The following is a 22,406-nucleotide window of genomic DNA, read 5'->3' on the forward strand; positions in this document are numbered from 1 at the left end:
ATAAAAGTCTTTGCAACAGTTTGTGACCTTCAGAAATGCAAGGACAGACTGTGCATGTGCTGTGCCACAACGTCAAGGAGCGGCTTACCCTTTGGGTAAGGTCACTGGCTTCGTTGATGTACCGATCTCTCTCCTTCTCCAGTTGGAAGATGATCTTTCTCTGTTTCTGAGCCTCATCCTTATAGTTCTGAATTTCTTCTTCCAGGTTCCTTTTGGCTTGTTCATGGAGCTTCACCAGGTCGATCTGTTTCTGGGTGGCACTGACCGCCTTAAGCATATTCTAAAAATAAGAACAAGGCAGCCATGTTACGCATAATGTTAGGGGTTTTTTTAATTTATCTCCTGTCTCATCTCTAAAATCGTTAGATGCATTTTCTTTTGCATGAATAAAAATAAACATATTCTCTACATATATAATTATATTAATTGTGTACAAGACACTATCAATAGACATATAGTTACCACACATCCATAAGAATAGGCACTGTATTGTTCCCATTTTAGGGGGAGGAAACTGAGACTGAGAGGGATTAAGCTATTTGTCTAAAATCATATAACTGGGAATTGGCAGAGCCAGGATTTGAATGCAGGATTGGCTGGCCCCAAAGTCCATGCTCTTAATTTCCACCCACCTCTAACCTTTTCCTGGGAGATTACAACATCTGAACCTAATCATATAACTTGGGCTTTGACAACAAAGTAAAATAAAACAAGCTTATTAAAAATGTAGATCCATGTCCCAACTCCAGAGATCCTAGTGCAGTGCATTTGGGATGGGACCCAGGCACCCATATATATATATTTTTTTAATCTGTACTGGTGATTTCTGATGCTGAAATAAAAAGTGTCTTAGCTAGATGCCCAAGCTCCCCTGAAACACAGAATTAATAGCAGGGCAACTCTGGCAGCCAGGTTCAGGCAGAAGGATCTAACTCTCCAGACACAGCTGAATGAACCAAATGACCCACTCAGGGACTTTTGAAATAGGGCCTTTAGATTTGGGCAGCTCAGTAGAAGATCTGAACTTGGGGGCTGTTAGAGGCAGCCATTTTTCTGCCATATAAACTGGGAAACAAGGGAATGAGTCTTCATTGAAAGAGATGAATGAAGCAGAAACTCAAACAGGAAGTCTAGTGGTAGAACAAGAGGGCTTCTGTGTATCTCAACAACACCGGGCCAGGTTCCTTTCAGTTCCTTAGGACCAGCTGTACCCCTGGGTTCCATGAGGCACCTCATATTCTCTTCCCACATCTCTAGCCAAGCCAACCCACAGCTAGACTGAAAATCACAGACTGACTATAAATAGGTAAAAGGCAGATTGAACTTTGATTGGGTGACTACATAGAAAATAGAAAAGGTCAACTTTATTTTCAAGTATTGAATTAAACATTTGTTCTGTAAAAGACAAAGCCACTTCAACATAACACTGGAAAAAAATATATATTAACTTTGCCACCTGTCAAAACCACATCACTCATTGAAAGGTGATGAGTTTTGTTTGTTTGTTTATTGTTATTATTGGAATAATGAAAGTGCTCTAAGAATGAATGAAGTTATGAATGCACAAATATGTTATTACACCAAATACCATTGATTGTACACTTTGGATGGATTTATGCTTTATTAATATGTATCAATAAAATTGATTTGTTTAAAAAAATTATTCATTCTCCCAATGAAGCTGGCAATTCAAATCAGTGGGGGAAAATGTATTATTTAATAAATATTGACATGCAGAGAATCAGGCACCACGTTAGGCACTAAGGATACAAAAGCCACGAAAGAAATAGTCCCTGCCCTAAAGAAGGAATTGACATTCATCAACTCAAATAAATATAAAATTACTGTTGTACATGTCCTATTGTGGTAGAAAATACCCTGGTTGTTTAATAGTATATATAAAATATAAATTTGATTAAATGTATGCATTAAAAATAAATTAAAATCTAAATCCAATAGTAGTTTACATGTGTAAAATTAAAGAATAAATAAATCGTTTTCAGAATTATTCAAAGAAAAAAAAACTTCAATATTTTCTTGAGGCATACTTAGCATGTAGTGATCTCTAATTGCCTACCATTTCCTGAGATTCCCTAAATGGTCTACTTTAAACCAAAGAGTAGTCTATTTTGTCAACATTTGTTCAATTCTGGGAAACCCAGAGAAGTAATGAAATCTGGAATGAACAAATACAGGCCATTTCTACTTTGATGAGATAAAGCTGTCTTGGCCAAAAGCATCAGACTGTCTTTTATGGAAGCAGCCGCCCCTGTCTACATCTGGCCTGCCCCTTCTTCCTCCCCGGAAGAAATCCTTGAGCAGGAAACTTTGTTCTAAATCCTTGAAAACAGTTCATCTCCCGAGAGTGACCGACTGGAACCTCTAGAAGGAGCTGGGCCACCCTGCCTTACGGAGGGAGCTCCAAGCCTCTGCCCTCCAGCTCCACCAAACCTCCCCTAATTTTCATCACTGACTGGCCATTCTTAACCTAAGACCTCAGAGTGAAAATCTTATTAGCACTCACATTTTCTGGAGTGGCAAAAAGTTATAGACTATAGATATTAAATCCAGAAATGTTGATCAACTAGCTTAGGATGCCAAATAACACACCAGCAATAAAAAGAGAATACACAGAGCACCCTAAATCCCCTGCTGTTTTATATGCTAATACTCCTCTGTGTTCACAGGTGATAATGCAGTTTCAGTTCACAGCCGGTGAATGGCAGGCTGTGGGTAGCTGCTTAGAGCACTATTATTTATTCTAAATCTACTTTTGTTTGCCTCCGTTTTCTTTCACTATACAACTGGTTATAGACAGATATTATAGGGCTAAAGAAAAGACGTTCATTTACCAGTGCCACTGTACGAAACTTACCTTATTTAATATGTCCCTTTCTCTCAGAAGCTCATCCATTGCTTTCTTATCAAGTTCTATTTGTTTCTTTGAAGTTTCCACCTCTAAATAATGGGGGGGAGGGGGGAATAATAATGAATATAGATTTTCTAAAAAGAGACAATCTGCCAAAGCCAAAGTGATACAAAAATTGCTTTAAATATTTATGTGTACCTGTAAAACTACTATTTCCTGAGTGTTACATGATCTTCCCTATAACTCACAGAGGCAGGTCTTAGGCTGAGAGAGATTGAGCCACATGCCCAAAGTCCAGAGGTAGGAGGTGACAGGAGATTGGAAATTCCATTTCTCTGACTCCAAAAAGTTCCTTGCTCTTTTTTAATCCTTTTTGTTATATAAGTAATTAGAAATACAGAAAGAAATTGTATATATGATAAGCAAAAGGAAAAAATTAAAATCAACCTAAATCTAGTTAGTATTTTGATATATCTATTTTCTGATATTTTCCTATGCAAATGTTTGTGAAAATATATATATTTATATACCAAAAGGGAGCATATTACAGATACTGTTTTGGAGCTTGCTTTTATTACGGAAAAACATAAAATAAATGCCTTTCCATATTATAAATGACAACCTCAGTACTTTTCATGGTTCCAGGGTATTTCACGGCATGAAAATGCATAGTTCATTTAGTCAGTTCCCATTATGTTATCCTTTAAGTTACTTTCTTTTTTTTTTTTTTTCAATTATAAGCAAGACTCCTGTGAAATTTTTGTTTGTTTGTTCCTTTAGATTCAGGGGAAGTCCTGGATCAGAGGGGATGTATTTTTTTTTTTTAAGGCATTTCATACTTACTGCCAAATTTCTCTCCAGAAAATTAATAATGATTTATATCCTCACCTACACTATCAATGAACATTACCATTCTCTTTAATCTTTGACAATCTGGTAGATTTTTAAAAAGAGCATGTCAGTATTTAACTTGTAATTCTTTGACTTGTAGTGAAGTTAACTACCTTTATCATGTTTAACTACTACTTCTATTCCTACTTTTTTAACTTCTCACACTTGTTCTTTGTCCACTTTTCTCATGGATTGTTTATACTTTTTGTGGATTTCTAAGAGTTCTTTATATATAATAAGGATACTAACTCTTTTACACTATTTTGGTCAATTTGCCTTTATTTATAGTCTTTTGCTACATAAAAATTTTCAATTTTTATTTCATTGAATCTCTCAATGTTAGCGTTATGGCTTCTGCATTTGCTGTTAACAGTATATTTTATTCTACTTTTTGTGATTTACTTTTTTAAATTTAACTGTCTTTTACATATTGAAATAAATTCTGGCGAAAGGCATACATAGGGACCTAACATTTTTTTTCCCCAGAAAGAAGCTTATTATTGTGGTACTAATAATTTAATAATCCATACTTCATACTGGTGTGAAATAAGACCTTGGTTGATTTATCTCGGATATTTTTCTGGCCTTTCCATTCTTTGCCATTGATTTGTTTACTCTGACATCACTGCAACACTATTTGATTATTGAAGCTTTATAATATATTTGAACGCCTGGTAGGGCAAATTTCCCTTATCACTCTACTTTTCCAGAATTGTATGACTATTTTCACATATTTATTCTTCTGGGGAACTCTACAATCAGTTCTCAAGTCCCAGACAATAAAACTCACTGAAATTTTTAGTGGAAATATTAAATGTATAGATTAATTTGGACAGAAGTTATATCTTATATTGAGTTTTCTCGTCTAGGAACCTGATATATGTCTCCATTTTTCAAGCCTTCTTTTATATCCCTCAATAGAATTCTATAGTTACTTTTTATATATAGGTCCTGCAAATATCTTGGTAACTTTATTCATTGACATTTTATTACTTTGGTTGCTATTGTGAAAGGGTTTTGCCATCATATATTCCTACTGCTTCTCATATGACAGAAAGTTATTGATTTCTATACATTTATTTTCTAACCTGCCACCCTCCTGAGTTCTCTTGTTAGTATTAGTAGATTTTCAGTTCATTTTCTTGGGTTTTGTAGCAGAAAATCATATCCTATGGATGACCCTTACTCTTAGCCATTATTCCAAATGCCATTCTTTGATCAGGTACATCAAAAAAAGGGGTCCCTAAGAAGAAATAATGTTAATGATATCTGTAAAATAACCAGAAGAGAAAGCATGGTGACTTCAATAAAGATGATTTAGGAATAAAGAATTGGAATCAACATTGAATGGGAAAAAAAATTTTTTTTTCTAAGCTTGGTACTACAATTAGAAGGAAAAATACAAAATACAGAAATTTAAATATGGAAATATTTTGATAGTCACTCACCCAATTACAAAACATGCTCTAGTGTGTCCAGTGTACTCTTATTCAGAAAATAGTACTATAACTGGATAATAATAGATGGCATTTAATAAGTACTTACCGTATGCTAACACTGTTCACAAGTGCCCTATATGTATTATCTCACTTCAAACTATACTGGAGGTGGGGTCCAAACCCAGGCAGATCTGATTCCAGAGTTTGTATTTTCAATGGCTCAGCTGTACTATATGCCTCTCATGGCACTTAAATTTTTGCCCCAGAGGTCATTGTTATAGCCAGGTATTATAGGGATTCATCATTTGGCAAAGTACTTGACAGAGCAAGTTAGGAGCAACTTATTTTGATCCACTGGTTCTTGATACAACATTGCCCCAAATACTGCTAGTGGGGGATATTATTTTAATTTAGCCCCAATCATCTGTGGAAAAAGTGAATTAAAGCAAATGGTTATGTAGACCCCAGATCTAAGAGTATAAGTATTAATATTCCATTGACAAATACTGAAAAATTGCGCTATATTGACATCATGCCCAGATAACCTAATTTTGTGAATTTTGTGGTGCTGGTGGTTTTTTAAGTCTAATCAGGTATTCAAAATGATGTTCCCTCCTCAGTAACTGTTTACCAGTTTGAATGCTGCTTATTTTACTGATTTCATTTGGCATGGTTTGTGATTGTACACATGGAGCTCTGGGTTGCCAGGTGACATTAGTCACCAATGAAATGTTTATAAATGAGTAAAGCAAAGCACAAAATGCTTCCTAGCCTACCTCTCTCTAATCCCACGATCTGATTTTTCAGAGTTTCTTTGTGCTGCTCCACTTCAGACTTTTGATCTTCAATCTGGTGCAGCTTCTTATGGATTTGTTCTCTTATTTTGTTGAGTTTCCCGATGTCAAGGCGCATCTGATGGACTTCTTCCTCTTTGGCCTGAAATTAGTGAGGAAAAATTACCAGGGAGGCTCAGTAAAGAACGGGCCAGAGGACTGGGTGATGGTAAACTCAGAACTATAAAAGGATATTCTTCCTTTGTCTGTGTAAAGTTGTTCTATGAAATTAAACCAAAACACATACTATTTGGTCTTGAGAGAAGTGGGAAAATTCTGTTCTCTGAAGAAAATGCATGGCAATCTAAGCTAAAAAATAATGAAAAGACTGAGGAAGTCTAATGTCTAAAGGTGAATCTAATTGTTTAATCAAATAAGAAAAGAAGGCTGGGGAGCAGATGTGGCTCAAGCAGTTGAGCACCTGCTTCCCACATGGGAGATCCGGGTTCTGTTTCCAGTGCCGCCTAGAAAAAAACAAACAACAAACAAAACAAACAAAAAAATCAAACACAGGGGAGCCGATGTGCCTCAGTGGTTGAGAGCCGGCTTCCCCCACATGAGATCCTGGGTTGTTCAATCCCCGTGCCCCAGTACCTCAAAAAAAAGAAAAAAAAGACAGAGCTATATATATAATTTTATATGTAAATTCTGTATTTGATTAGCAATTTTCTTGAGCTCACAGTTATTTTTCTCAAAAGGCTATCAACATGCTACAAAACATCCAAACACTCTCTTGGTCCCATGAGGTCACTAAATACCCTAGAGAAGGGGGGGTCTTTTTTCCTCAGAGTATGTTAGCAAATGACTGTCTATACGGACAGGTGGATGGGGCAACAGTAATAGAATTCTGCAGGATGGCAAAAAGTGCCAACAATAATTCTAAAAATGGAAAGTCTGACATTTTTGTCTATGGATTTCAAGATTTACGGGTTTTTTTTAATTTTAATTAAATTCACTTTTTAAAAATTTTGCGGTTCTTAGAAATAACTGGAAAGGCAGCTGGGAATTTTCTATTATACAAACAAAAGCTAGCAATTGTCTCGGCTCTTAACAATGAAGAAACTGAAATTAGCTGTGTCTGTTATCCATGACTTATTGCTAGAGGCAGAAGCACGTAAGTTTGGGATCTGATAACAGAAATATTCCATCTTTCAAGGTGTCCCAGTCATGTTATCAAAGAAGAGAATTAATGGCATAAGCATTTTTACTTTTGTTTCACCTTAGTGGCTAATATATTACTTTGCCTTAAGTAGTCATTTCATCTCTGTTGCAATTTATAGCCTTTTCATAAAGAATGGTTTCAAGTCAAACCATTCTGGGACTGCTTTAAATGTTCCTAAGACACCGGTTTTATAGGGTCTAAAGGCTCCTTTTAAATTCTAAGATGTTCTAATTCGGTAGCTGTTAATCCAGATCTCATCATCAGACTTCAGAAAAATCCCACAAACCGCTGAGACTGCATGCAAAACAAGATGCAAGATATCCAAATAAGTGTGTACGTGCATGCCCACATGTGATTTTATCAAATTCTTGAAAGGGCCTGTGATGCAGAAAAATGTTATTCTTCAATGGTCACTTGTTTTATGCCTCATTTTCTAACATAGCCAGAGTAGAGAATATGGATTTTTCAGAATTAGAAGAACATAAAACTGCTCTGGTCATATCTAGGCATAAAATTTATGCCCAAGTATAATACAATTAGCAAACTTAATTTGGAAATACTCCTCAATGAGGGCAAGGAGAAGAACAAGAAATCTGTCTTGAAATTTACATCGGACAGAAATTCAAATCTCGATTATATAGCCCTGGAAGTAAGTAACCAATTGTACTAGCCCATGCCCAGCCCTCCTTCCACCTTCTCCATATAAACAGTAAAATGTAATCAGAATTCTTTGCTACAAACTCATATAAATGGTTTCTAACTTAGGCAACTGGTTACTTTCAAGTCTCAATCACAGAGACAATATCTGATCTTGCTTTGGAAATCATTTGCATAACCATATAATCAATAATCAGGTGTGCTATTTTACAAGTAAGAATGGAAGTTCCCGAACTGCCCGCCAGGCACCAAGTCATCACTGTAGGTTTGCACCTGCCTTTGATGTAACAAGGCACTCAGTAAAGCTAACGCAGGTTATGCAACCAAGGGATCAAACTGCAAAGGCAAACCTATATCGATAGGTAATCAAGGAGGGAGTGAGAACAGGCGCGTCACTTTGTATTTACTTTGAGCTCCAACGCCTTCTGCTGGTTTTCCTGAGATAGCTGCTCACAAACCAAACTATGTTGTTCATTCTCTTGCTGAAGTTTCGCATTTCTCATCTGAAACTGCTCGAGTTCCTTTGCAGCTCTCTCATTCAGTATCTGAAAGATGCAGAAGGGGTTGGTTAATGCTTTTAAATCTGATTACAATATCTGCATATACACAGAGGAGGCCCTGTAAACCTCCTGGGAAGATAACAGCAACCACAGTCTTTTGTCTTTGTAGAAATTGTTCCTTATCCCTGATGAAAGCACTGATGCACTCAAATATGATGAATGTTAAATGGCTGAGGAAAATGACGCCTTTTAATGAATAACACAGTGAGCATAATTTTTTTTTTCTGAGCGCCTTGGGAAGTCTTGTACACAGGTGGTGGATAAATATTTTAATGCCTGTTTGCCATTTGGCAGGCTTCACATATGCAACGATTGCTGTAATCATTGCAAATGAACTAGAGATTCAAATGGGTTTTATCAGCTGTGGGGGTTCTGAAGCGGTATCTTCAGAAGCAAATCCTGCATTAGCATGCCTACAATGTGTTCTTGAACAGAACAGGTTCACTATCACCAACACAGAGCCAGTTCATCTTTAACATAACTGAAGTCGAAACCGTGGAACAGCAACGTAGTGATTTATATCTGCCTGATTCAGTGTCAGCCAGGTGTTTCTCTTCCCTGCTTTGACAACCCTGAGCAGGCAAGGTTTTATAAAAATCAAGGATTATATTGGGGGAGGTCATTTATATTGAGGGAATATTGAGGTGGAGGGGTAGCAAATGATCTGAAGAAAAAGAAATGAGAAGATTGTTTAGGCACTTACTCTAAAATATAACTTCCATGCATGCAAAAGTTAAGAATGGAGAGAATCCATCTAATTTCTCATCAAATAAAATATAGCAGGTTACCCTAAAAAATGAAATTGTATTTTACATGGATCCTGGAGATGGCTAAAGAAAAAACTATAGTTCTATCATGAAGTCTAAATTCTATGAAAACCTTCTCAAAGAGACTTTTCATGCTCTAAAATGTCTCATGTTTGGATTGTGGTTATGTGGTGCCAATATTTATTAGGAATGTTCTTTCAGGATCTATAACTAAGGTATGTCATTTGTACAAAATGTTGATACTGGGGTGGTTTATGAGGGGAAAATTTTCCTAAAGCAAAATATGGACCATAGTTAACAGTAATTTTTAACATTCTTGCATCAATTATAACAACGTTACCACACCAATGTTAAGTGTCAGAAATGGGGGGTGAGGGGTGATAGGAGAATGAAGCATATTTTATTCTTAGAAAAATGTTATACACCACAGAAGCAACCAAATTTCCTTGTCAACTATATTGTCTTACTCTGAGGCTTCCCTGAAAGAACATGCAACCTGCTACAGGTCAAAAAGAGAGAGAAAAAGAGAGAGAGAGAGAGAAAAGAACTTTCCACAAGAAGGAAGGCAAGTATATAATTTATGCTCTACCTGTCAGTTAACAGAACTCTGGTAAGAAGGTAGAGATGGGATATGGTCACGTGTCCCAAAATACTGGGCCTTTTGAACACCTTGAATGTTACTTAGCTAGATAATTCTATGAGTTATAAATATATCCTTGTTACCATAGGTAAGTTTTCTGGATAGGAGAAACCCACACAGTAGTTAACAAAATATTAAACTTTCCTCCTGGGGAAGTCCTGCTACTTTCTCAAATAAGATGGAAAATAGCTCTGGAATATATATGCCTTGCCTATAAATGAAAACAGGCCAATAAGCTAAGCTCTCAATCTTAAGACTTGCACTTATGAACTTTTTCCCTATAATAATGAAACTAAGCCTAAGTATAATTAATGCCTAAGAGTTACCTCCTGAAAATCTCCTTGCTACTCAAATGTGGCCTCTCTCTAAGTCAAATTCTGCAAATAAATTTACTACCTCATCCACCCACCTGAGGTAGGACATGACTCCCAGGAATGAGCCTCCTTGGCACCAAGGTATTATTACCAAGAATTAATCAGCAATGCATTTGGAGAAAGACCTTGACCAAAAGGGGGAAGTATTAAATAAAATAGCTTTTGTGGCTGAGATTTCAAAGTGAGTTTGGAGTTCATTCCAGAGATTACGCTTACACAGTTCTCAGCCAGTCCTCACAAACTGCCACTATTAAAAAAGCCTCAAATAAAAGTGCTCCCAAGGGCCCTAGAGACACCCATTATGGCTTCATTTCTGTAAAGCACAAAAACAGGCAAAACTAAACTCTGCTTAGAAGTCAGAATAGAGGAGCTCTTTGGGGGAGATAGGGACTGTGAGGGGCAACAAAGGGTGCAAAAGAGTTAGTAATGTTCTATTTCTCAATTGGGGTACAAGTTACCAAGATGCATTCAACTGGTGAAAATTCATTCGGATGTACATTTTTGTGAGATATTCACTTTCCTATGTGCAAATCATGAATCAATAAAAGGTTAAACTAACCTGAATAAAAGCAGGGCATAACTACCTGTAAGAGCCCTTTAAAGACTAATAAACACAGTGCCAAGTGTTGAGTTACCAACATCAGCAGTAAAGAGAGGTCACAGATTCTCCAGCACTCGTGAGAACCTGCAGTCACACCCAGCCCCGCTCACCTTCTGCTCCTTCAGCTGCTGCTCCAGCCTCTGAAGCTCCTCTTTGCTCTTCTGTACATACTGCTGCAGGGCCTTAATTTCTGTGTGCTTGGTGTCCATGTCCGTCTGAATCTGCCTGAGCTCTTTCTCCAGTTTTTCCTTTTTTCGAGACTCCCGTGAAGCTTCATTCTGACGTAGCTGGATTTCTTGTTGGAACTACGGGCACAGAAAAGGCAGGGCAGGTCTTAAACAGCCAAGGTTTCCCCTCTCCGAGGTCTTTCACATTAAGGGCAGTCACTTTGGAGAAGCATTTCTCCTAGAGCACAGTGATCTTTGAGCCCCAAGTTTCAAACTTTTCACAGAATATTATGTGTTTTTCAGGGTCTTGATACCAAACACAGCACACATCCAGAAAGGACAGTATAAAATCTGATTAAATATTGCAAAAGCCCAGGGTTCTAGGGAAGTTAAACATGGAAAGAATTCATCTAATTCTGTCAGTAAGAACTAAACTCTATAGTTGGCTACCCTAAAAATGTGTTTTACATGCGTTCTGGATATTGCTGAAAAAATAACGATAGTAGATATCATCATGTCCAAATTCTACAAAAAGCCTTTCTCTTAAATGTCATACTCAAAGAAGTCTCACATTTTTCTCTTAGAGACTACAGTTTGCATCTGCCTTCTGACTTTATGTAAAAGCGCTCAGATGGATTCAGATACATGGCTCCTTCATAAGGGCAAAGAGCCAAAAGCCAAAGAAACGACTTCCATATCTCCAGATACAGGGCCCCTTGGCCTTCACATCTGGGCACATCAGCTTGGGCCAGACTTGGAAGCAGGGAATTCTGCCTTAGCAACTTCTAGGACAGGGAAAATTAAGGGAAAAAAAAAAACTGCTCTTGCAGGAACACATCAGAAAAACAGGCATCACAGTGGATACAGATTTGGGACATAGGATGTACATTTGAGAGGAACAAGATGGAAATGGGGACTGGAGAAAGACAAGATGTCCTTGAGAAGGCAATATTCCTTCATCCTCCCCTCTGTGCTAGAGCTGACCTGACTGACAGTCTGCTCTGCCTCTTCTCTTGATCGCTCCGTTTCTTGCTGCTGTTCAGTGGTCTGAGCTAAGGACTCCCGTAATTTCACCACTTCTGTCAAGAGCTGGTCTCTCTCCTTTGTTATTTCTTCTTTGAACTTCAGTAAATCTCGGATACTTCAAAGGAAAAAAACAGAAGTCAGATGAAATGGCCATCTGCTCAGGGGTCCTTTTTATCAGCCTGGGAGCTCATTTTCGTCTCAAAGACTTCAGGTCAATAATGGACATGCTTCAGGCAATTAAAGAGATATATCTATCTGTATGTCCTGATTCTGGGAGCTGCTTGTGATAGGTCAACCGAAAAGAAGCTGTTTCAATAGTATGTGTACTATGACCCCTTTTTTTTATTTTTAAGAAATGCTGTGCCTTTTTGAGTGTGACAGTGTGTGTCTTACAAGTATTTTTCTAGAAACCCAAAAAAATAAATACCAAATTGGTAACTGTTTACCTCTGAGGAGTGGAATTTAGAGTATAAGTTTTGAGGGGATGCTTTTTCTCCTTGCTTTCCAGACCTCTGTATTATTTAAATTTGTTAAAATAAGACTATATTGCTATTGTCAATTCTTGTAATTAACCCTAAGGAGATGTCAGTTTAGAAAATTATTTGTTTACTATATCCATTGGAAGGCTATCTTCACAGCCATAACCTCTATAATGAAGCAAAACATAAGCAAATAATATGCTCTGCCAGTTTTCTATCCATTTATCCCAAGAGATTAGTTTCTTCTAAAAGGAAGCAACTCAGATAAATGTTCCCAAGAACAAAATGTGGAAAATCATTCACAATGCCAGTTTTTGGAAAGTATGTGACAATATTCATTGATTTGAATTGTAAACCAGCTCCATATTTCAAAAGCCATTATATGTGATTCAGCATGACTTTTCTGCAGAATTTGCATTTTGAGAGTGGAAAAAACTGTTTCTGCTATGACCTCCAGAATTAGTCTACAGCAAAGCAGACACTTGAAAGTCTAGAAAGCAGAGGAGAATTTGCAGCTGACAGTCATCAAACAACTGTTCAAAACACAGTAATTTGACAATGTTTAATCAACAACCTTGATATAACATAAATGCTTAATAAGGAACCTTTAAAACTCCAACCAAACTCTTCTTCCCAACAAACAAAACTTCAAATTATAAGGTTGCTGTGAAAAGAAACCAGAGCATACAGTTGAAGCTATAATTTGGGGCTGGATGGTTTTCAAATCTCCTCCTATTTGAATCTCATATTGCTCTTAAGTAAATGCTCTGAATGTTTTATTTCTTTAATAAGAAGATTGAATCCATCATTTCAGACACCACATCTTCTGTCTGTTTTTTCCTGTTCTCTCCCCCAACACCTACACTTAAGAGTTTTCTATCAAAGTTGGATAAGTGCTTCTAGAAATCATAAGCTACCTAGAGAGCAGTTAGATTTGGTTAAGGATGCCTAAGGAAGTGAATGCTCATTCTGATTCATTGCTTCAATGTTCTGTTTGTCCTGCACAGTATTGGAGTCCTGGAGGGGACATAATGGAGTCCTCCTTCAAGGAATTCACAGCCTAGCGGATAGAGAAGCATACCAAGAAATAATTTCAGTACAGTATGATCAGTGCTATATTGGAGGTAAATGTTGTGTCCTATGGAAACAGCAAATAATACAGTGATTCTTTCTGCTTGGTTATTGGAGTAGGGGTGGGGATGGGATAAGATTGAAACAGAGCTGCTGATAGTAATGAAGGTAAGTTGGTGTTCAAGATGGGTCTTGAAGGATGAATAGGAGTTTACCATGTGATGGAGGGAAGAAAATTCTATGTGTTTCAGGCATAGAAAACTGAATGTGCAAAGGCATGGAGGCATCAGCAACAAGGCATGGCTGCTCATGAAGCTAGAGAGGCTGACTGCAACAGATCTATGATAGGCTCTGAAAGACATGCTCAAGAGTTGGCCTTTATCCTTAGGGCATGGGAAGCTATTGAAGGTGTTTATTCTGCAGATGGGTACTTGCAGATCTGCAGTTCAGAAGCAGACTCTGATAGCAACGTGGAAGATGGAATAAGGGGGGGAGATGTCTCCTTGAAGGCAGAGTGATCAGTCAGGAGGCTACTGCCAAAGCCACCAGAGAATGAGGCATAAGCCAAGGCAGTAGCACTGGCAATAGGGAGGAGGGAAAGAATAAGAGATACTTAGAAGACCGAATCAACAATTCAAAACTTTAAGGGATGAAGGACTGGCACATGTGGAGAGCACCTCTGTTTTCTGGACTAGAGCCTGAGGACTTGGGGAGATAGTGATATGACTTATGATTGGGGTATGTCAGGTAGGAGCTAGGAGTCTGGGCAGAAAGGCAGCCTGTCCTTTCTACACATATTTGAGAGAAATAAACCTAAAATCTTTACTCTTTTTGAAACTGTAGTTAGTAGTGATTCTTATATTTAATATAGTCACAAATGAGAAGTTTTGGGGTATGGATAAAAGGAGTATTAAAAAGAAAAACTAACAATGGTCAGAAAACAATCTCCAGAGACCCAACAAAGGAGCATCATTACCCCATGTCTCTGCAATCCCACTCCTAGGTATCTATCCAAAAGAACTGAAAGCAGGAACTGGGACAGATACTTTTAAGCCAATGTTCATTGCAGCATTATTCGCAAAAGCCAAAAATTGGACACAACCCGAGTGTCCATTGACAGAAAATTGGATAACCAAAATGTAGGACATATATACAATGGAATATTATTCAACCATTAAAAGGGATGAAGTTCTGATACATGTGACAATATGATGAATCTAGAACACATTATGCTAAGTGAAATAAGCCAAACACAAAAGGACAAATAGTATATGATTCCTCTTATATGAAATATCTAGTAGGCAAATTTGTAGAGACAGAAAGGAGATTAGAGGTTACCAGGGCCTGGGTATAGGAAGAAAGGAGGAGTTATTGCTTAGTAGGTTCTGAATTTCTGTATGGGGTAATGAAAAATTTGGAAATAGATAGTGGTGACGGTTGCACAACATTGTGAATGTAATTAATGCTACTGAATTGTATACTGAAAAATGGTTAATGATATATCGGTACAATAAAAAAAGTGTTTATTTTTAAAGGAGAGTCTTGTATCACAGAGAATATTCAAGAAGATGCTGGCAAGCCCCAGGCTCTCTGTTGAAGAAGGAGCCTGCTTCAACGGCAAGTTCAACATATGTTGAGAAGGCTATGACCTACTTGCTATCCTGGTCCATTGATAGTCCAGATCCTTGCTCAACTAATTTGGTCAAGTTCACTATTTCCTCTTTCAGTGCAAGAATCGTCTCCTTTGCTTTCTGTTCCTTATCATAGGCAGAGTCCACCATCTTCCAGGCCTTTTCAATTTCCTAGAAGGGCCATGGGATATCAGTGAGGAAAACCAAACTGGGTTCCAGGTGCAAGACAAACCGAGCAAATAGATAAGCACTACCACAATATGACAGTCATTGATGGGTACATAAAATTATATTTTATATATTATTCATTATATTTATATTGACTTATTAAATTGTTCAATATGAGCTAATCAGTACTGAATACCAGACTTAAGGAGGGGAACTGGCAAAGGGTGTTTTTTCCCTCGTGTAGGTGAGTATGGCAAAAGGCTCACATACCGCAACAGCCGCCATATCTAGGGGGATTGTTTCTAACAAAGAACTTAAGATAAGCTTGCAAAATTAAAAATAAAAATTTATGTGCTGTCCTAGTCCAGGTATTTTATAGAAAGAAAAAAACTTTATCACATAAAGAATGATCATAGATACAAGCCCTAAATTTGAAGTCCTTGACAGATTTCAAATAGAAAATATAATTTGTCCTCAGATTCCAAGTGGGCTCCTGGATAGCAACATGAGCTTTAGCACATTCACTGGCAATACAGTCCACCTAGTTAGGCACAACAATCTTGATAATTCCCATTTCTAAAAATTCAAGCCCAGGCATTCTAATCAAATGCTTAGAGGGGAGGACATAAAGTCCCTAGCAAGGAATAGAAACAATGACTCAGGCAACTTTAGTTTCCTTAATGTTATGAAATGCAGTGTGGGATATTAATATAAATACTTATGGGAAGCGGATGTGGCTCAAGCAACTGGGCTCCCATCTAACATCTAGGAGGTCCAGGTTTGATGCCCAGGTCCTCCTGGTGAAGGCAAGCTGGCCCATGCAGAGTGCTGTCCTGTGTGGAGTGCTGTCCTGTGCAAAGTGCTGCCTGGCGCAGGAATACTGCCCATGCAGAAAGCAGGAGCAGCAAGATGATGCAACAAAAAGAGACACAGAGGAGAAACAATAAGAGATACAGCAGATGAGGGAGCTGAGGTGGCATAAGAGAATGATCACCTCTCTCCCACTCTAGAAGGTCCCAGGGTCAGTTTCTGGAACTGCCTAATGAGAATACAAGCAGACACAGAAGAATACACAGAAAATGGACACAGAGAGCAGACAATGGAGGGAGGGGGAAGAAATAAATTAATAAATCTTCTAAAAAAATAAAAAATAAAAGTGAATCACAGCCTTTCAGGAAATGAGCAAAGCACAGGAGGTATGGCAACAGCCTTGAATTTTCTACCTCTACTTAACCTTCTTGCAAAACTTGATCAAGTAGAATGTGAGGCCCTTACGTATAAGTTTTAGGAGGAAGCATTCCATTTTTACATTCACATGGAATAAAATAAGTGGAAGATAGTATTTAATTTAATTAAATAAGTTCATGCTCATTATTTATACTAGAGAGACTTTATTTAGAAATAAAGTCTTACATTGGTTTTTCAGCAAAGAACATTATTTATTGGTTCAAAACAAAATATTGGTTTGTGACAAATCTGTTGAAATTATATGTACTATTTTCAACAAAATAAAAGAAAGATATTTAAATGAAAATACAATTATATAAAATTTCATACAAATCAACTTCAGCAATTAGATTTTGATGAATTCATGACTTCCATGTCCAGTTTTGAACCTTATAATGAAAAGTGTTTTTCCCATTATGAAATGAAATAAAGTCTTCTTATATTGGTTTTTCAGCAAAGAACAGAAGAAAATGACAATAAGGAGAAAACTTGGCACTAAAAAAAAGCAGTTTCTAAGAAATCAGATAAGCCATATTTTGTACTGGTTTTGGAAATTAATTTGAATTGAGTAAAGGCTAATTGCATTATATCAAGGAAATTATCCTAAAAGTTTATAAATTATCTCATAACTAAGGTTTTAATTATAAATTAAAATGACTCAACCTTTTATCACCCTGAGATTGACAAGGAACATTTATCAGTTCTACCGTCAAAACAATACAACACACTTGAGGATTAAAAAATAAAGTGTAAGTCAAAGCCATAATTCCCCAGTATCCCCCCACACTGAAAATCTTTTCTTCAGTTATGAGGAATTGGGAGAAGCAAGGGGGAAGCAAAGGAGTTACTAGAAAGAAACAGTAAAACTTACTATCCGGGAATTTTCAAGGGAATCTCTCCCAAAACATTGGGAAAAGATGAAAAAGGACATCTTGAGATTCCTAATAATGCGTTTACTTACCTTTAATTCTTTTTGCAAACCCATGATTTCCTAGAAGCCAAGCCAGTAAGGTTCTACATTATTTTCCACGTAATGAAATTCACCTAGGCTACTTATTTTCTTTGGAAGTGAGCATTATTCCTAGGCTCGCTGAATCTATAAACCATGTCAATTTGTACTTAATAGCTCATTTACTACCAGCCTAGGGCTGCCAATGTAATGAAAGTCTGATGTTTTAAATACAGGAGGCACTTGTGGGGGCTCTCCGTGGGTTTCCTTTCTATAGAGTCACTGACCTTCTTCAGGGATGCGATGGTGGTCTGGTCGTCCTGCGAGAGCTTCAGGGCAGTGGCAACCTTTGCAGAATTAACCACAATCTCTGCATTTAGCTCTCTGCATTTGGCCATCAGACGCTTCTCATTGTCATACGACTTTTTCATGACAGCATGAAGTTTCTCATATTCAATCCTAAATTTCTCCAGACTTTTGTCTCCTGAAAGTTCACTAAGAACCTCCTGAAAATCCCTTTCGATTTCTTCAAAGGCAGTTTCTTGCAGCACTAGTTTTTCAGTCTTTTCCTATATAAGAGAGCAGGGATAGGAATCAGCATTGCAACATTTACACCATTACTATTAAGGAATCACTATGACTGCACCGAAAGACCCTCCTGCAGTCAAAATACAAGCCACAGACATGCAGAAATTTGAGACCATATGCTAGAGAAGTCCCCTTATTCATCTCCTGATGCATGAATACTTAACGAACAATAATATTTATTAATACTTAATATTAATTATAAGTTTATATTTATAAATATACTACTGTTTCCTACCACATACAGTTGTCAAGGACTAGATGAAATGGCACGATTCTTGTTAAGGACTTAGCCAAGTATCTGGAAAACAGTAGGCACTCAACAGATCTTTATACCTATTACGATTCTCCCAAGCCCTGGTCCCTTTTCATTTCATCCTGCTTCCTACTGTCCCCAGGACGGCAGAGGGCAGCCGTGAAATGGCAAGGCCAAATACAGGGAGATCTCGGCATGGATATCGTGAAATCACACATATACACAGTGAAATCCGCCTGAAATACGGATGATTTCCTCATACAAATTCATCATCTTTATCCCTTAAAAAATTAGGTTAAAAAATAAATAAAATAATAAAATAATATTTTTAAAAATTAGGCTAGGTCATCCCCACAAGTATATTAAAACACCCCCTGTGAAAAGCTCATGGGCCTTTTCTACATTTGCTTTCCATCCTTACCTGGGCAAAAAATTGTTTTAAAATACAAGCCTAGACATATAGATGTAACGAAAGCAAGTCTGGCTATTTGACTTAGATGGGAACCCTATAGTTAAGTCTATAGGAATTCTTATTTTCCTAGTTCTTTTTATTATGTGGCACAATAATAAAAAAAAATAGGTATGGTTAATATATTCATTCATTCACTCATTCAGGAAACATTTATTGAATGCTTGTTACAATGTAAGTTCTGTGACAAAAACTTTAGGAGATAGCAAGGTAAGGAAAAAGCCTTCCCACGGGGAATTGATACTTTAATAGTAGATGGTATGTATAGGCAGATAATGGACATGTAGAAGTTGAGGCCTGCCATAAAATGGATTCAAAAAGTTCTATGGGAACCCATAGGAAGAGGGAATTACTCTAGCAGCAAGAATTAAAGCACATTTCAGAAAGGAGGTAGCATCAGAGCAGGCTCAGAAGGAAGAATGGAATTTCCACAAGTAGATATGGGGATAGAGGGCGTTCCCAGTAGAGGGCAAAGCTTGAGCAAAAGCTCAGGTTCAAACAAGTATCCAGCATTTGCAGAGGCCTGACATTCTAAGGAACATGAAGTGTGTTATTCTATAGGCCACAGAAGACCACACGAGATTTTTGATAAAGGACTGATAAGGTTGGCAGGGTCTTATTTATGTTAGCAATATTATGCTTTGCTATTACACACACACACACACACACACACACGCACAAAGGAGTCAAAATTATTGCTAATCAAAGAAACCAACTGAGACCATCTCAGTAAAATTCCAATTCCCTCTGAAGATTTTGGTTAAGGAGCCTAATTTACTTGCTGCTTTGACAAGCCTGTTTTGCCCAATATGGAGAAAAGCTACATATGTTTGCTTTCAGAAACATTTGAACTATTAATTAAATATCTAAAGATGGCATGAAGCAAAACAATCTTTGAAGATGATCCCCAAAATAGATGTGGAGTCACAAGCATATACATACTATTTTGTATAATAACTTCAGGACTAATTTTAAACTCAGCAGAAGTTTTCTTCCTAACTAAAAGCAGATTATGGCAAAGACTGCAATGTAGCAATTCCACAAAGGAGGAAAAATCATATTAAGGAAATATGGTGCTGCTGCAGCTCTGTGCTTTCCCCTTGTTGATGCTGAACATGAGCACACACAAAAATTTATCAAGGCAATGTTCTCAGTTCCATCCCTGTAAATGGTATTAAAGTCAACACTTGATCACAGGCCTAATGATTTGTTTGCAGACCAGGTTTTCCCTGTGTACCTGGCACTTATCATAGAATGGGAAAATATCAAAGAAAGAAAAGTTTTAAAGAAACTTTTATGAACAGAAGAGATTTGTTCACATTGCCACTAAAAATTATTACTATTGAGAGCAAAGCAAAAAGAATTTCTGAGACCAGTGAACAGTATACCCCCTTTGTGGCATACAGTGGCCTCTATTTCAGGAGCATGGTTACCCTATCAGAGAAGAATTGTGATGTTCTTCATTCAACACCTCTCTACTGAGTGTTAACTAGGTACCAGGCACTGTTCTAGGTGCTGGGAGGATGGGGGTGGATAGACACTGTGAATGGCAAGTGAGCAACAGGGACCTGAGGTTGTCAGGGTTATAATGGGCAGACTGGAAGTCACTGAAGGGTTGCAGAAATGACCCCTCATCAGTGAGGCTGAAGATGGGGTGTACTATACTATGAGGGAGTGAATGGAGGCTAAAGATAAGAACACAGGTCTCAGCGAACGAAGGGGTAGTGCTGATGGGCTGAAGGGCCTTAACAAAGGTGGGTTACAGAGTGATCAGGTGACAGGGAATCAGGGTGGATAGTGTCATTGACGGGGGGGTGACAGTAGGGATCTATGAAGTCTTCCTCTACATGCCCCTAGTCAAGTTAGCCATCTCCAATATTTCTCCAATATTTGTGGTATCACCTTATGGCTCAAAGTCTAGGGATGGGTGCATGTCATATGTGGATCTGCAAATTCATGAATTTCACACCGCGGTTAGCACAGCACCAGTTTCTCAGTGGAAGGCAGGGGCGGGGAGGAAGGGAGTAAATGTCCGTCAAATTGAAGGAGGGGCCGGAGGAGGGGGTCAGAGTCAATTTGGAGAAGGGGAGGTGAGGCCGCAGGTGAGGATTGGCTGTCGATGGAGGAATATCGGAATAAGTGGATGTGCTGAGGCGGAGTCGACGGTAGAGGGGACAATGGGGAGGGTTCGAGTGAGAGGCGACAGAAAGAGGGCGCCGACTCCTGACCTCAGACATCCTGACGCTCTCTGGGGGCGGCCTCAGAGGCTGCTGTGAAGATCTCGGAAACTGGGCCGGAGTCTGAGGAAGGGCCTGTGCACTGGGCCCAGCGTCTAAAACCGCGCCAGGTTATCTCTATCTCCTCCCCAGGGCCGAAACCCGGCGCTCGGCGCGTCCTCCCGTCGCCCGGCAACCGCCACGCCCCCTGGGGGCGCTTGCTGAGGTTCGAAGGGGGAGGAGCCTCTAAGGCCGCACTTGGGCGGTGGTTCCCCGAGATATCAGCAAATATTCCCTAAACGAGGCGGAGCTAAGGGAGGGGGCGGTGCCAATAAGTGCCTGGGCGGAGTCCCAAAGTGTGCGCGGAAGGTAGGAACACCAAAGAGAAAGGAGGGGTCGCGTTGGGAAAGGCGCTCCCGGGAGAGGAAGAGGGGGCAGGTTGGGAAGCGCGGACGAACGCACAGAAGGAAAAATGGATCAGAGGGTTCTGCATTAGGAAAGGCCTGTCGTACGTTCTCCTCTCTGTGACAAAGGAACAAAAAATAATTTCATTTCGGGTCATTTCGACCCTTAAAGAGCAACTACTACTCGAAAAGAAAACTAAGGGAGACACGAAAAGAAAACTAAGGGAGAGAAAAACACAAACCCCGCCTTCGAAAGGTTTTGAGTCACTAGTGGTGAGGAAAATAAGGTAAGAAAATAGGAGGCACTCTGGAAAAGTATAGTGGAGCCACGTGGTGAAACCCTCCATAGCACCTGCACTCCTTTCCCAATGCACTTTTTCCCCTTCTCCTCTCCCTTCTTCTCCCTTTCTTTCTCCTCCTCTCTCCGACCCTTTGCTCTCCTTGCCCCCTGTCGTCGGTAGTCCTTCCCCTCCTCCTCCTTTCTCCTTGCTCTCCTCCTTTTCTTTCTCCTTGCTCTCCTCCTTTATTTCTCCTCCTCCTCCTCTTCCTTTGCCCTCCCTTTGGATTTAGTGCAGAGTTGAAATCACTATGCTCCTTGATTCATAAGACAGGCAAAGCCCCTCTCTTATTTCTCCTTTCCTCTTCATCCCCATCCCTGCTCTCAACCCCATCCTCAGCCCCTTAGGCCTCCAAGCCACTGTGCTTGAACTGACATTTTGAAAAATCTACAGCCTTTATATATGGGTTTGTTTGTTTTTTCAGTTTTAATGTTATTGGCCTTTAGAGATCATCTCATTTTCTACATTTTTCACCCAACCTTCTTTTTAAGGATTCATCCTTGTTGTACTTGGTATTGTAATTCATTGTAATTCATTGCTTCTGATTGCTGCATAACATTCCATATTGTGCACTTACCACATTTTATTTCCATTCCTCAAATGTCGGACACCTCCAACTCTCCAATG

General features: G+C 38.6%; 1 protein-coding gene across 1 annotated transcript in view; it reads right to left on the reverse strand.

Moving 5' to 3' along the window:
- Positions 1–21,231, reverse strand: part of CFAP58 (cilia and flagella associated protein 58) — an 85,277-nt gene extending 64,046 nt beyond the window's left edge. The window contains exons 1-9 of the mRNA XM_004468239.5: positions 21,050–21,231; positions 17,799–18,080; positions 15,190–15,338; positions 11,945–12,101; positions 10,904–11,098; positions 8,259–8,396; positions 5,976–6,135; positions 2,876–2,958; positions 89–280 (exon numbers count right to left, since the gene is read on the reverse strand). Of these exons, the coding sequence (XP_004468296.1) occupies positions 89–280; positions 2,876–2,958; positions 5,976–6,135; positions 8,259–8,396; positions 10,904–11,098; positions 11,945–12,101; positions 15,190–15,338; positions 17,799–18,080; positions 21,050–21,058 (1,365 nt within the window). The 5' untranslated portion in view covers positions 21,059–21,231. The remainder of the gene's footprint in view (positions 1–88; positions 281–2,875; positions 2,959–5,975; positions 6,136–8,258; positions 8,397–10,903; positions 11,099–11,944; positions 12,102–15,189; positions 15,339–17,798; positions 18,081–21,049) is intronic.
- Positions 21,232–22,406: the final 1,175 nt, after the last annotated feature.

The sequence above is a fragment of the Dasypus novemcinctus genome, chromosome 6, assembly GCF_030445035.2.
Source record: "Dasypus novemcinctus isolate mDasNov1 chromosome 6, mDasNov1.1.hap2, whole genome shotgun sequence".
Classification (NCBI taxonomy): domain Eukaryota; kingdom Metazoa; phylum Chordata; class Mammalia; order Cingulata; family Dasypodidae; genus Dasypus; species Dasypus novemcinctus.